General features: G+C 27.2%; 1 protein-coding gene across 2 annotated transcripts; it reads left to right on the top strand.

The window, feature by feature from the left end:
- Positions 1–2631: 2631 nt before the first annotated feature.
- LOC107164151 (disks large 1 tumor suppressor protein-like) lies at positions 2632–15070 on the top strand. 2 transcript variants are annotated; one of them, XM_015511868.2, is made up of 19 exons: positions 2633–2859; positions 3040–3171; positions 3693–3808; positions 4832–4912; positions 4979–5053; positions 7021–7272; positions 7339–7578; positions 7654–7741; positions 7815–7902; positions 7965–8178; positions 8260–8420; positions 8773–9022; positions 9090–9195; positions 9323–9406; positions 11505–11648; positions 11714–11886; positions 11981–12090; positions 12177–12268; positions 12339–15070. In XM_015511868.2, the coding sequence occupies exons 1-19, from the start codon at positions 2838–2840 to the stop codon at positions 12446–12448; spliced, it is 2538 nt and encodes an 845-aa protein (XP_015367354.2). In that variant the 5' UTR covers positions 2633–2837; the 3' UTR covers positions 12449–15070. The 2 variants fall into 2 exon arrangements, with proteins under 2 accessions (XP_015367355.2, XP_015367354.2); XM_015511869.2 differs by lacking the exon at positions 9323–9406 and having other exon boundaries at positions 2632–2859.
- Positions 15071–15415: the final 345 nt, after the last annotated feature.

Genomic DNA, 15415 nt, shown 5'->3' on the forward strand with positions numbered 1-15415 from the left:
AAAGTAGAAGCTTTAATAATTACTTGGCGTCTGCTACACTTATAATTAAAGTCATATACGCCGAATGTCGATCGTTTTGCTAATATTATTTTATAAGATAATTTAGGGGTTTTTAAAATTTTCTTATGTGAATTACAATATTATAACAGTCGACCAACGCAGCATTCGTGTGTTCTCGCTTATGATGTGGAGTGTGGACTAGTCTTATAGGGGACACCACGGTAAAAAAACGCGCCAAGTGTGATATCTCATGCTTTTATACAACATAGGCGTTTATAGTCGATGTAATATTATACCACTTAACAAGCAAAGGTGGTGTACTGGTGTGGTAACTGACGTGACACTGTCGTCTGTCATCCTACTACATCGAGAATTTTTAATTAATATAGAAAATAACACAAATAAGAATAAGATAAAATAAAAAATGAAGGAGTTGGTGTCTTGGTGATTTAGCACAGGCGAGGCGCCGGCAACCCGCGGTCCTCCAAATATATTTAATGGTGTTTAAAATTCCAATTTTATAGCTTAAATTGTTATAAATAATATTTAATCATGACTACTGCCTATATTATAACAAAGCTATGAGCGATATCGTATTTTCGTAATCTAATCGAAACATTCCAACGTGAAGTTTAAATTTCATCTTTTTGTAATAAACTATCAATTTAATCTCAAAAAAATGTAAAATTAGTGATGAAAATCGTACATTCAACAAAATTTTATTTTTTTTTTATGTATTTTGTTTAATTTGCCAAAAAAACATTTTTTCTGTAAAAGAGTATAATGTTAAACGTCACTATGAAACAGAGCATAAATTAAAATTTGACAATCTTACTGGTGATCTAAGACAGATTAAAATAAATAATTTTAAAAGTTCACACTAGTAACTTAATATTTAGGTATTAAAAGTCAATCAAGAATTAATTAATAATAATTTTTAAACTTTTAAATTTTTTCTACTAATGTTTTTAATTAAAAATTAGTTAATAAGGACATCCGTAATGTTAAGCACATAATATGATTTATGGTATCAGTAATAATATATTAGTATTATATGTTAAAATTATATTTTTTAATATTTTAATTTTGTATGCGACTCCTCATAAAAAAACTGAAACAAATTATGGCCCGTGTAGGTAAAAAGGTTGCCGACCCCTGATTTAGCCTATGGCGGATTTTTTAAATAATTGGTACCTGTGGACGGTGGACTTATACCAGAACTGGATTTAGCACAAATACCACCCTAGGTTTTTCTGGTATACACCCCCCTCCCCTAGTCACCAAAAAAAAAAAAGTAAATTGTTTGATTTGGTAAAAAAAAAAATTCCCTACAAAGCTTCAAGGGCCTAGGCTAAAATCTGTCACTGCATCTAGGTTTGTTCTTGTTAGGACGTTGAGTACCTAATTATTATCCATTTTTAGCAAACAGGTCATAGATACGGTGTAGTACTTTTCTTTTAATGGTCATTATTTTCTTCTTGACACTTTTTGATATCAACTTCGTTTCGCATCCATTAGGTATGGTTGATTGTTCATTATATTATGTAGCCCTAGTTTAAAGTAGTTTTCGGTCTTCTAGATGGAAGTTTGGACTTAGTTTTTCTAACAGGTATTAAATATTATTTTTAACTTGATATTATTTTGTTGTGAATATTATTTTAAATATTTATTTATTTATACCTATGTATTTGAACTTTAAAGTCAGTTCTATTGTTTGGAAGTTGTGGATAAGGTGTAATTACTGATGACTTCCAGGTTCGATATATTTATAGTTTTTCTGTTTATAAACAGATATATGGTCATAATGATTTATGATTAGGTATATAATATATAACATTTGAAATATGTTTATTATATTACATATTTACATGTATGTTGACATGTTGTAGGTACTCTGTAATACCTATACGTTTTAACTTTAGCGAATTTCAAGATTCAAGACTGACTAAGAAAATTGAGCTGTCTGATTTGATCAGGTTGTCTGTTTTTGCGATTACCTCAGCACGAGCTTACTACTTACATATACATTACGCAGTGCATTAATTTTCGAAATGCGACATTATTAATCCTAAGATCCTAAGATGCTCAGAATAGATTAATTTAAGTTATTTTGCGATTTATCTCCATTATAGTACACGGTACGCTGCACGTTGTCGTCTGCCCGTAGGTTTCACGGGCAGTGGTGATGACATGATGACATGTGGTAGGGGCAACGTGTATCAATAGTTTATTTTTAAGCACCGTCTATTTTAAGGAACTAGCGTCTAGCATCTACCACACCCCTGACCCCGGACAGTTTTCCGCAAACAAGTAAGATTTAGGATATTAATTGTAAATTATAAAATGGTCTCCTCGGGAACTCGAATCGCTATCGTATAATTTTATTATATTTAAATATTTTCACACATTTTATATTTCAATATAATTTATCATCATCATTGCGTTAGTGTTAGTCTATTCCTACCTAATTGGCCAGAACCATTGGGCATGGACATAAGAGAGCCCGAGATCGTAGGGGAAAAAAACAGTTATTAAATCAAGTAGCTACAACTGCAATAACGTTACCCTCGCCACCGTGACCCACAAACGTTGCTCAGCTGACGCGATTGATTTTTCCGCGCCGTCTCACACTCTCGCGCCCGACGTTAGTGCGTCGCCGTCGTCCATTCCCTTTGGTCTGTGCGTGCGTGTGTGTGCGTCCTTCACTCTTTTTAGGTTGTTGGCCACCACCAATACCGCCTTGTAGATTCCTATTATTCAACGGATTCAATTAAAACCTATTCACATTACGAATTAACAATAATATATCTACATACAAAGGGCTTAATACTCCAAAAATGCCAGTCTGTAAACAAGACGGTAAATATATCAACCATGTCATTGCTGTTTGTAAAAAATTTTAAACAAATTATTGATGTTGTGGAGTATAACAAATAACAATAATATAATTGTTTTTCTATAAAACCCTCGTTTTTCGATTTTTTTATTATTAGATCCTGTTTTATTTTATGTTTTAATTCACTTTTTTTTTTATCTTAGAAACCCTCAGGGCCTTAGCCCTCCTGGAAGACTACCATGCAAAACTCTCCACTGTACCCAACAATGATCTTCAAGTCGTCATGCAGCTAGTAATTGGCGTCTTTAAGTCCAGATTGTTTCAGGCTCTCGTCGGTAATTCATTTTTATGTAATTTTTCACACATTAACTACTTCAATTATTTTTTATACTATTTAATCAAATTTAACCATAGATTTTATAAAGTCAATGATATAGGTTATTTAACTATTTGTTTACAAAAATTAAGAACTATCATGTTTTTACTCATGTTCAATTGCTTAGTAAGAATATATTAAGTAATTATACTCTGGAACTTAAAAGAAAACTCTATTGCCTATTGGTCAAATATGTATATAATATATTTAAGAGCTGTTATCAATTTTTGGTGTGACTGTGTGAGCCAACTTAATATAATTCAAAATATTTTAATGAGATATCTATTATTATTAATTATTTACAAATTTTATATTACACTTTAGATGTGGTTGTAAATTGTAACAAATATATAAACTGAAATCTGTAATATTATCCACTCCCTCTTATGTGTTAAGCGGGATAATGTAAAATGGCACTTTGTGCAACAATAATATACTCTATCTTGATTCTTGACTCATATTATTTTTTTATTGTTCTAGATATACAAGAATTTTATGAATTGGCACTTCAAGATGAAAGTCATTCTGTAACTGATGAAGATATATCAATTGCACAGAAATATATTATGGATCAATTTGATGCTAAAGTTGGTTTGGTAATTACAACTTACAATTTTTGATTATATTAAAAAAACAAATCTTCAATCCTATTCTTAGAAGTACATTCATATTTATTTAAATAAATACAATATAAACAAGGGACAATATTGGAATGTACTTTTTTTATAATATCTGTGTCTATAGAAAATGTTATTAACTATAGAACATCAGTAGTTTTTTTTTTTGTATTGGCTCAAACGGTACCTTATATATAACATACATATTAACAAATCAAATTTATTTAGATACATATTTGACAAATGTAAATTTCTGTAAATAAAACCCGTAAAAATAGACTTTATCTTCTCAACTATAGATACCTACTGAAGATTAATTGTTTGTATGTGTAATATAAAAAACAGAAAATATTTATAATTTTATTTTAATTATTCAATTTATGTTTAACTATATTCTTATAGAATTTTTTTATTTTTAAAGATATTTTTGAATTAAATAAATTATTTCGGTAGTTTGGATATGCTCAGGTGCTGATCCAAGGGGGGGGGGAGCAAGGGTTGATAGCAAATTCTAGAATGTCTGTTTTCGGCAGGCTAACAAAACACTTTGCCTTGCCGATTGGCTAAAATTTTATCCATGATGCCCCCTTCTCCCATAAATCTATTCTGGATTCGCGCGTGGATATGCTAAGAGCATGACATATTTCATGAAAATGGCCCTACTCTTTTTACTTTTAGAAATATACACAAACTAATTTTCTTCTTATATTTTTTAATTTATTATGATTTTTTAACATTCTCAAAGTCACAGTCAATGATTAAGTTGCTATTTAGTATAATATGAAAGTATTACAAACTATACAACTTAAACCTAAAACAAATTTTAATAAATTGTATTAAAATATATTCCTTATAATAACTAGGGTCATGGTTGTAATTTTTAACCTATAATTTTTGAAACATTATATGATGTTTAATTTAAATAAAAACTATTATACTTATATATCTAGCTTAAAATATATGTTATTAATAATTCTAATTATTAAATATATGTCTTGACAGAGTGATCTTAGTTTTCAACCTTTAGAAACAGAATGCCATAGAGATTACAAAAAGAAAGAACTTGTGGATATCAGTTGTCAAGTATGTTTAAAAGAAAAATATTTATTTTGTGTTTATACTTATATAATATATATTTTAATTGTAAAGATTAATGGGTTGAGTGGACATACTGGTTATCAGTCGTGTGGTGATGCTACTGAACAAGAATCTAATCTTGAAACTGTAAGTAATCCTTAATTCTATTATAATTCAATAATTGTTAATTAATTAAGATCACAGAAAGTACATTTTATAACACATGTTTGGTTACTATAATAGTGGACGTTACTGAATACATTTCACCGGGCATTTCACTTAATATTTATTTTGTGTGGTTTTGATGCTGGAAATGTAAATTTTATAAGATTGTATAAATATTATTGTAAAAGGATTAATTGTCAAAAATTTAATATTTGAGAAATTTAAAATTATATTATAGATAAATGATAACAATGAATACAACTTTTGGAAGAGTAAATCATAATTTATTATTATTAAAACTTAGATCAGTTGGATCATATGGGTTTTGTGAAATTCTTTCGTGGTTTCACTGATTTTTAACTGTTATAAATCAAAATTTTGGATGGGAGACTTCTATCAGACAATATATATATATATATAATTTTTTGTTTCTGATCTTTTAGATCACAGATCCATACATAAACGCTTCCATTCATCTCAATTTTGTGCTAATATATGCCATTCTTCATATAGAAAGAAATCTTCTATATCTTTTTTGTCACAATCTTCCCATATCAGACAATATATGTAATATGTGAACCTCAGTATGATCACTTATCCCCTGTATAATTTCTGCTTTTTATCAATATTTTTTTTAGTCATCTGAAATTCTACAAATTTTTATTACTACTGAATGAGTCAGGTCAAAGGAAAGATAATATAGACTCACACCTAGGGTGGCATTTAAAAATATTTGACTTAGTATATAGTTTGTATATAAAGGGTGACAAAACTTAAGTTTGCTTATTAGCAGTGTAAATGCTTTAGACGGGCATTGGATGACTTAAAATTGTTTAAACCAATTCTATCTTGTTATAACAGTCTACTTCTTCAGGAAGATTTAACTTTTTTTAAGATTAATGTGATGATAATGTTATGTTTTTAAATATAGACAAATAGAAAATTAATTTAGTTTATTTAAATAGGAACACTATTGTATTTAAACTCAGGACAACCTACATTTCCTAATTATTATAGGAGTAAAAGAGCAAAATGATTTATGCATAATGATAAATTTCCATCGTAACTCTCAAAATGTTAGTTTGAGCAACTCCCGGAGTTGGGCCTATCACTTTTCAACTTAGCTTATCTTCTGTCCATAGGTCTAATATATCTATGTACCAAATTTCATTCAATCGGTCCAGCCTATTCAGAATCCATAAACGACAAACAAACAGATACAAATCCATTTTTATATAGATAGGTAGATTATGAACAGATCAAATATTATTATATTATTATTTAAAGCTGACCCTGTTAACTATTATAATGTATTATACATTAAAACCTCCCAAGAGACGCGACCAATTCTTGACCAATTAAAATAACTATAAAAGTAATAAGTACAAAGATAAAAAAATGTGAAAGCAGTGCAAAAAGTTTGGGCCATTGAAACTGGTTTGAACTCTGGACACTTAGTTCATTAATCCTATTGAAGTGCCACTGTGTCATAGAATTTTTAATATGCATCAATAATTCTACTGATTTTTAAATAGCAAATTCATAAATTTCTTTTAAATTCTTCAAATTCAAATGTTCCTGCTTAACCTGTGGACTTAAAAAAATGTTATATAGCCTATAGCCTTTCTCGATTAATGGACAATCCAACAAGAAAATAATTATTAATTTTTAAATTCAAACCAGTATTTCCTGAGATTGGTGCGTTCAAACTTTTATAGCTCTTCAGCTTTATAATATTAAGTATAGATTGGTCACACCATTTTTCTGTTTCAATTATTTACTGTAAATATTAGTTCATTTTATGTACACTGGAATTTATTTGTTCAGAATAGAGAATATTTTTATTATTGTTATTAAAATTGTCATTATAATATCTATTATACAATAGTTAAGATGTTTTTAATGACTTTAATGTATCTATTTATAATTATTTTTTAATAATTATTTAGGATGATGAAAATGAATATTGGGAGTATGATAAAATTACAGTTGAACGGGGCTCTGGAGGCCTAGGCTTCAGTATTGCTGGCGGTGTGGATTCAGAGTCATTAGTTCTTGTCACTCGAGTTAGTCCAGATATAGGTGCTACTGGTCTTCGTGCTAATGATATTATTTTAAAAGTGAATGATCAATCGTTGGAACATGTTCCACATAGTTTTGCTGTTACTGCTCTAAAAAATGCTGGAGATGTTGTTACATTAGTATGTTTTGTTTATAAATATTTATTGTGTATTAAATACTAATTTTTAATCTTTACAAAACACTAGCATGTAAAACGGCGCAAGAAGGATGCATTTGTTGAACCAGAAAAATCATATACAGTAACTGAAATTGAATTAGAAAAAGAGGACGGAGGTTTGGGTTTCACAATTGCTGGAGGCGTTGGTAATGTTCATCTACCTGGAGATAGTGGAGTATATGTTACAAAAATTTTAGAAGGGGGTGCAGCTCATAAAGATAGTCGCATGGAAGTAGGTGATAAATTGATAGCTGTTAAAAACACACTGGTAAGAATTAATTAAACACTATTTGTTAACATAAATAAAAGTCATGAATTGACTATTTGTTGTTCTTATTTATAGAATGGTGATGTAAACTTAGAAAATGTTACTCATGAAGAAGCAGTTGCTGCACTTAAAGAAACTGGCGATAAAGTAATACTTGTCATTGGTTTGTAAATTTATTTTTCTAATTTTATGAAAATACACCTATGTATTTATACTTTTATTACTATAACTTTTAGTGAAAGAATCTCTTAGTATGCGCTATATAAAACCAAAAACACCAATTAAATCCAGCATTTCATCTAAATCAAGCAGCGAATCATTAATGTATGTACATTATATATTATTTTAATATTTTATTATAACATTAAAAATGTGGAATTATTCAGGATTGAAAAAGTGGCTACTATTCGAAGGTCTGATGAAGGATTAGGATTCAACATAATTGGTGGGGAAGATAAAGAAGGTATATTTATTTCTTATGTGGCACCTGGTAGTCCAGCCGATCAAAATGGCATTTTAGAGCCCGGTGATCGTATTTTAAGTGTTAATGCAATTGACATGCTAAATGCCACTCATGATGATGCTGCTATAGCTTTAAAAGTAATTTTATTTTTTTTATTATATGCAATTTGAATAATTGGTTTATGTAATATTATTTTTGAATTTTGAATTTCTCTCTAGGGTGATGGACCAATTGTTACTATTATAGCTCAACAACGGCCAGAAGAATACCAAAGGCTCCAAATTAAATTAGCAGATATTAAAGAACAAATAATGAAAAAAGCTGTTGTGTCTTCAAGCACATTACCAAGACCTTCTCAAAAATTACAGTTATTTGTCAGGTATTTAGTCTCAAAATATAGTTAAGATTAAAATAGTAGGATTCACTATTATATGTCATTATTAGTGTTCAACTTGTTAAACATCCCATGTGTATTCTTATAGTTCACTATCAATCAAAAATTAAGTTAATTAATACAAGGTATATTATATAATTGTAATTTATTAAAAATGCAATATTAATAATTGTTATATTTAATATTATTTTTAATATACATGTATAAAACACATTGATTTTAATTAATTTTAAATCCATGTTTTCTGTATATATTAATAATAACAAGTAATAATTAATTAGTTATCTGTAATGAACATTTACAACCACAACCATTTAACCTTCTATAAAATATTTAGAGCTCTGTTTGATTACGATCCAAACCGAGATGATGGTCTTCCAAGCCGTGGCATATCATTTACATATGGTAGCATTCTACACATACTTAATGCTAATGACGATGAATGGTGGCAAGCTAAAAAGTTAGTTCCAGCTGGTGAAGAGGATCGTATTGGTATAGTACCTTCAAAAAAGCGTTGGGAACGTAAACAAAAGTCAAGAGATCGTACAGTTAAATTTCAAGGACATGTTCCAGTTCTTATTGATAAAGTAAATATTTTTTACTGTGGTTTAATATTATTTAAAAGCTACTACAAATTTATTTTATTTATTGAAGACTTCCACTTTGGAAAAAAAAAAGAAAAATTTTGCTTTAAGTCGTATGTTTCCATTTATGCGCAGTAAAGCAGATCGTTTGGAGTGTACTGGAACAGATCAAGATCGTAAGTATTATTTTTCCTTCCAGAATCTTATTTAAAAATGGTTTAAGATAATTCCCCATTGAGTCTGGTTGAATTATTCTTCTCTCTTCCTTTTATACATAATGTACAGTAAACATTGGGTTTACAGATTATATGCTTTGTTACACTCATGAAGATCCAACATCTGAAGGTATTAATTTAAGCAGCATAAGCATAATTGAACTACTTGTTGGTAAGAGATATTTCACTAGGTATATATATCCTTTCTTTCCTTTCATAACCATTTATTTTTATTTTTCATTTAATAGCATGAAATGTTAAAACTTAATATATTATTTATTATCTTATGCTTTTTAAGACTAATAGTTCCAACCTATTTGCATGATAACAGCAGTTAGCATGTGGTTCAACATTTTACCTACACAATAATCACAACAATTAATCCATTTTAGAAACTTTGAATTTATTAATATTAATTTTTCCTCTTTTGTATTATAATATTATGTAGAATTTTATTTGGTTTAAATTTTATATTTGTGTACAATAAAATTATACGTGTAATAAATCTAAAATTCAACACTTCAAATGCGGCTCTAAATTGTATTATAAAATTTCTATAATAACCTCAATTTGAATATTGCCTTATGCTGTTATTAATTAAAATACCTTAGAAATATCTCAAAAAATATTTTTAGGTTATTAAAAATCTGTTTATATATTTAATATTTTATAATTATAATATAATTTATACCTATTATATTTTTTTATAATTTAAAATTAAACTATTTTATTCATCAAAATTTATGACGTATAACGTTTATTCTCTTTTCTTTAGAATATTTTATTTTATTGATAATCTTTTTCTTGAATTGTATTCTTTTCTAGGTATTGTATACAGTGTTATACAATTATTAATTTAAATAGTAACACAAAATATTTTAAATGGATTTATATTGACTGAAATTTAAATTTATGAGGAAGGTATAGTTCAATTTTAAAATTTTAATAATTTTGGTACACACGTGTGCAATAAAACTTTTTTTTGTGAAATTGCATATCATTACTAAATTCAAAGACCAATATTTTTTTCAATCAATTTTGATGGTTAAACTATTTCTAAAATGACTGACTTGTGACTACTATTAGCAGTTTAAAACCTGTGGCCCAATTCAGTGATAGAAATAGAGTTGCTAAAGACTAAAAATTTTTTAGTCTTGTGATCATGATTCATGGGTTATACTATGAGAAGCTTCTCTATCCTCTTCCAGACACCTTTTCATTCAGTAGCCACATATTAAATAATGAATATATACAAAAAAAATACAGCATTTAAACTTAATTTTCAAAAAATATGCAAAAGCATATTTTCTACAACAGTGCTCCTAAACACTATGCTTTTATTTTAAGATGATTCCTTAAAATATGTCTGGAAATTCATGAATTGGAAAAATGGATCAATAACTTGGCTGATAGTGATGTGTTTACTAGATTTAATGCCACTTATTTTTATTTTTACTTCTTTTTGGGAGGGAAAGACATTTAAAAACTGTTTTTAATAACCAATAAATTTAAGTCTAGAATTTATGATAAAAATATGTAGATTATTTATTAAAAAACAAACTATAGTGGCACACATGTATGACCCATACATGCATTATCTACAATGCTTGCTCTTGATACATTGTAAGGCTCTGTCAAACAGAAAGCGTTATCTTCACGTCGCGTGATTTTACGCGGTGTTATTCACGCGCGTGAAAGCACCACGCCAACGAGCCATTTACTGCTTTAATGCGCGGTATAACGCATTCTGTTTAACAGAGCCTTTAATCTATAAAATGTGGGTAATTTATCAGATAATTTGTATTATTTTTTATATTTGTTTACATATTTGATTCAAATTTGTTGCTATATTATATATATATATATAATATATCTCTAAAATGAATAAAATATGATTTATAAACTTATTGATATTAAAACTTTAAACTGCCGTGTGCAAGTCAACTATCGTGATAAAAAAAATGTGCAATCATGTAGTTACTTTAAAAAAATAGGGTTAATTAATATTAGTGATAATAAAGTGCCACCATCAAAGAAAAAAAATAGAAGGATTGGAAAATTGTATTTTATTATCTTTTATCTTTCTATAATATTCTCATATCAATCTCAAATAATATGGCTGAAATATTTTGTGCTACTATTTAATTTTAATATTGTATGCAATATAATTTTTTTAGCATACATTAAATTATAATAATTCAATATCATTAAATTAATAATAGAAATATTAATTCAAAAATGTAATTCAATGTTGTATATTTATATTTTAGAAGAACCAATTTTACCATATGAATCTGTTATTAAGAAAACCTTAAACTATAGTCGCCCTGTCATTGTAGTTGGAATTTACAAAGACAAAATAAACGATCATCTAATATCAGAATATCCTGAAGAGTTTGGATCATGTGTACCTCGTAATTATTTATACATTATTAGCTATTTATTACAAAAATCATAAAATATTTTGTACATTACATAGACACGTCAAGAGAAATTCGGCAAGGAGAAGTTGACGGTGTTCATTATCACTTTATTAAATCACGCGAACAAATGGAGCGTGATATTAAAGAACATTTATTTATTGAAGCCGGTCAGTTTAATGATAATTTATACGGAACATCCTTAGCTTCAGTCCAAGAAGTTGCTGAACAAGTATAATAAATACTATATTCCATATGTATCATTTTTTTTCCTGTATTATATAGTGTTGTGAAGTATTCTAATTGTTTCCTTTAAATGTATATAGAACAAACACTGCATTCTTGATGTAAGCTCCAATGCTATTAAACGTTTACAAGCAGCTGGCTTGTATCCTATTACCATCTTTATTAAAGCATCTTCTCTGGACTTTATAATGTAAGTAATAAGAATTTAAATATTAATTAATTTGTCGATTTCAAAAATATAAATAATTGTAAGTGTGTTTTTTTTTTAATATTCAGGAAAATAAGTGATAAAATGACTGAAGACCGTGCAAAGAAAATCTATGATCAAGAAATGAAAGTTGAACAAGATTATAATGAATATTTAACAGGTAAACAGAATTAAATAACATTTCACATTTGTTCTTTCATTGAATATGTTTTCTTCAATAAAATTTACAGCTATTGTAAAAGGTGATTCGTTTGAAGACATTTTTGAAAAAGTAAAAAATGTTATTGATGAACATTCAGGACCTAATGTGTGGTTACCAAATAAAGATCTCACTATCTAAAATGAATATGCTAGAGAGTAGTGATTATTCTAATTTAAAAAAATGCAAAAGTTTCTAATTACTTAAGAAACATTTAGGTATAGATTTTCAAAATTTGATAATTTATACTATATCATTCATTTTCCAATAATAAAAAAAATACAGATAATAATATTTACAGGTCCTTTAAACCATACATAAAAGAAAAAAACAATATTTTTATCCCCACATTTATAAATATTGATCAATTCTTCCCTTAAGGAACAAATATTTACTAACAGAATTATAAATAATTATATTTTTTAATAGCAAATAGTTTAAGTTAAGACTTTAGTTGAAGTTACTAATTTTTATAAAAAAAATTGCTTTAGTTTTTCTTCCATTAGTTATTTAAAAATATGTATAGTTCTAAGAAAGTATTTCATAATGATCATATTTGAAACAATTTTATTTATAATTTTTAAACCTTAGGAAACTACAAGATTCACAATAATGCGTTGTCAATATTTATTACAGTGGTTGCTCAATGATATTATTGATTTAGTTATTTATTGATTTTAAAATTATTCAATTAATTTATGATACTAAAGAAAACAGTTATTTTTTTCAAAAAATGTTACAATGAATTTCATATTTTTGAGAATGAGCGAAGAACATGACTTAATAGTTAACGATGATTGTGAATGATATGCATTTTTAAGATTTGGAACACAACAAAGTTATGTTAAAAAAATGTGAGATAATATTAGTTTTGATTATTTTTAGGTAAACCAAGCTATTACCAAAACTTTTAAAATTAAATGATTCATAATAATTACCTTTAAATTTAAAGATATCCATCTCAGTCAGCTTTTGTATTACTTTTTTTTTAATTACAAAATGAGCATTTATATTACGCCGATACTCATAGTTCATACTATTTGTATATTTAAATTGCCAACATCAAACATATTTCCACTTCTCTAGAGTCTAGACCCAGAGCAACCACTAGTGATGATAATGAAACACATTATATAACTAAAATGTGATAGTCATAGTCTATGACTCATAGATAATAGATAAATTGATTTTATTTACATACCACTGAAGTAAGTGTTCTTAAAAAGTAACAACAACTTCCCAGGGCCTTTAGATATGTACTGTATTAATTTATAAAAATGTTAACTTCAATATTCTAAATTCTAAAGAGTATTTCATGCCTAAATATTTTAAAACAGATAATAAATAATATATTTGTTTTTTTAATAAATTAACATTAACTCATAAAACTTTTAACTTATACATTAAGCTCATTATTGTGTTTCTTTTTTAAAACCAATAATAATATTTTCTTTCAATATTGTATTCATTTTAGCTAAGAAATAATTAAAAATGTACAAACTTTTACTGATTTAAACTTATTAAAAATTAAAAACACATTGTTGTAATGCTAGTTAGGATCATATTATCTTACTTATTGTGTTAAAGTGGTTAAAATATTTTAAAAATTCAATTGACAATTTATTTTATACTTAAAGGAGCACACAACACAAAAATTAAGTTTTTTTTATTTGAAAGAATGTTCAATTATAAGGATAATGTTATAAGTTTTACGTTTCTACTCACATTATTCAATAAGTTATGAGTAATTGAAAAAAGACGCATGACGTCATTGGGCCTAACTCTTCGTAATCGCCTATCTTATACGTGTAAAAGTTCCTCGCTTCTCACAATGATTTACCCACTTAAACATTTTATTTATGAAATTTAATTTACATATAAATGTGTGGTTTTGTGTGTGTAAGAGGAAGCAAGAATCAGAATTTTTATATGACGTTTAGTTTTTTAAATATTTAAAATCTTAAAAGAGAAATTTTGGAATTTATTTCATATTTAAATCGCCATGGAGCGCCGTTTAACAAAAATATCACTTTTAAGATTTTAAATATTTAAAAAACTAAACGTCATATAGAAATTCTGATTCTTGCGTCGTCTTAAACACACAAAACCACACATTTATACGTAAATTAACTTTCAAAAATAAAATGTTTAGGTGGGTAAATCGTTGTGAGAAGTGAGGAACTTTTACACGTATAAGATAGGCGATTACGAAGAGTAGAGTCCAATGACGTCACGCGGCTATTTTACATTTTATAATATCTCTTAAAGTAATAATTTTTTTGCATCAGATTTTCACTAAATCATTTCATATGGCCATATCTACAATAATTTAACATTTAAAAATAATTTAAATATTTTTTTTTTTTTTGTGTTGTGTGCTCCTTTAAGATTGAATTTTTGAGTAAGTATTGCTAAAAAGTAAAAACTAATATATAATTTAGTTATTGAGCAGGTAATATATAGGTATGTATTATTATTTTATTTATTTAACTTTTGGTAAATAACAAATGTTAAACAATACTTACAATTTATATTTAACTAGGTTTCCTATCAAGATTTATTACAATTCTAGTCATTGTTAAACTGTTGAAGTAATTTATATTTAAATTTGTTATAATGTACCTACTAATAATATAATGGTTTACTGTAAAATTTTATATTTATAAGTTTGTAGGCAATAATATATTTATTAACATTCAAGTGTAACTCATACTTTTTTTTAAAATATTAAAATTATCTATCAATAATATGTATCATGAGGAAGTTACCTATTGTTTTTTTGTTCACTTTTCACATTTATTTATTACATAATAATATATCCCTGATAAAGTGGTTCAGATGGCATTTGCTTGAGTTTCCTTCCAACCTATCTGTTATTTGGTATCTAATTCCCTCTATCCCTCCAAACATGCGTTACATATACTCGTATTGTCAACACATGTATCAGTCATGAATCATAGTGTGTTTTTTGTGGTACCTATTTGGACGTTTACCAAGTCTGGGTGCAAAACTCTAGGTCCTACAAAGTACAGATCTCTCTGCTCTTCGGATCTTGTAACCTCATCAGTTACCAGTAACCAGTGTTTAAGTTTTACAAATTTCAAAACA

This window comes from Diuraphis noxia, unplaced genomic scaffold, assembly GCF_037042655.1.
Source record: "Diuraphis noxia isolate RWA-SAM2 unplaced genomic scaffold, SU_Dnox_SAM2 contig0003, whole genome shotgun sequence".
Taxonomy (NCBI): Eukaryota; Metazoa; Arthropoda; class Insecta; order Hemiptera; family Aphididae; genus Diuraphis; species Diuraphis noxia.

Bases quoted from the DNA above. Each gene is read 5' to 3' on its own strand.
- LOC107164151 (XM_015511868.2), top strand. From the start codon at position 2,838: ATGCCAGTCTGTAAACAAGACG. The intron at 7,273-7,338 runs GTATGTTTTGTT...ACAAAACACTAG, and splicing joins CTGGAGATGTTGTTACATTA to CATGTAAAACGGCGCAAGAA. The intron at 9,407-11,504 runs GTAAGAGATATT...TTTATATTTTAG, and splicing joins CATAATTGAACTACTTGTTG to AAGAACCAATTTTACCATAT.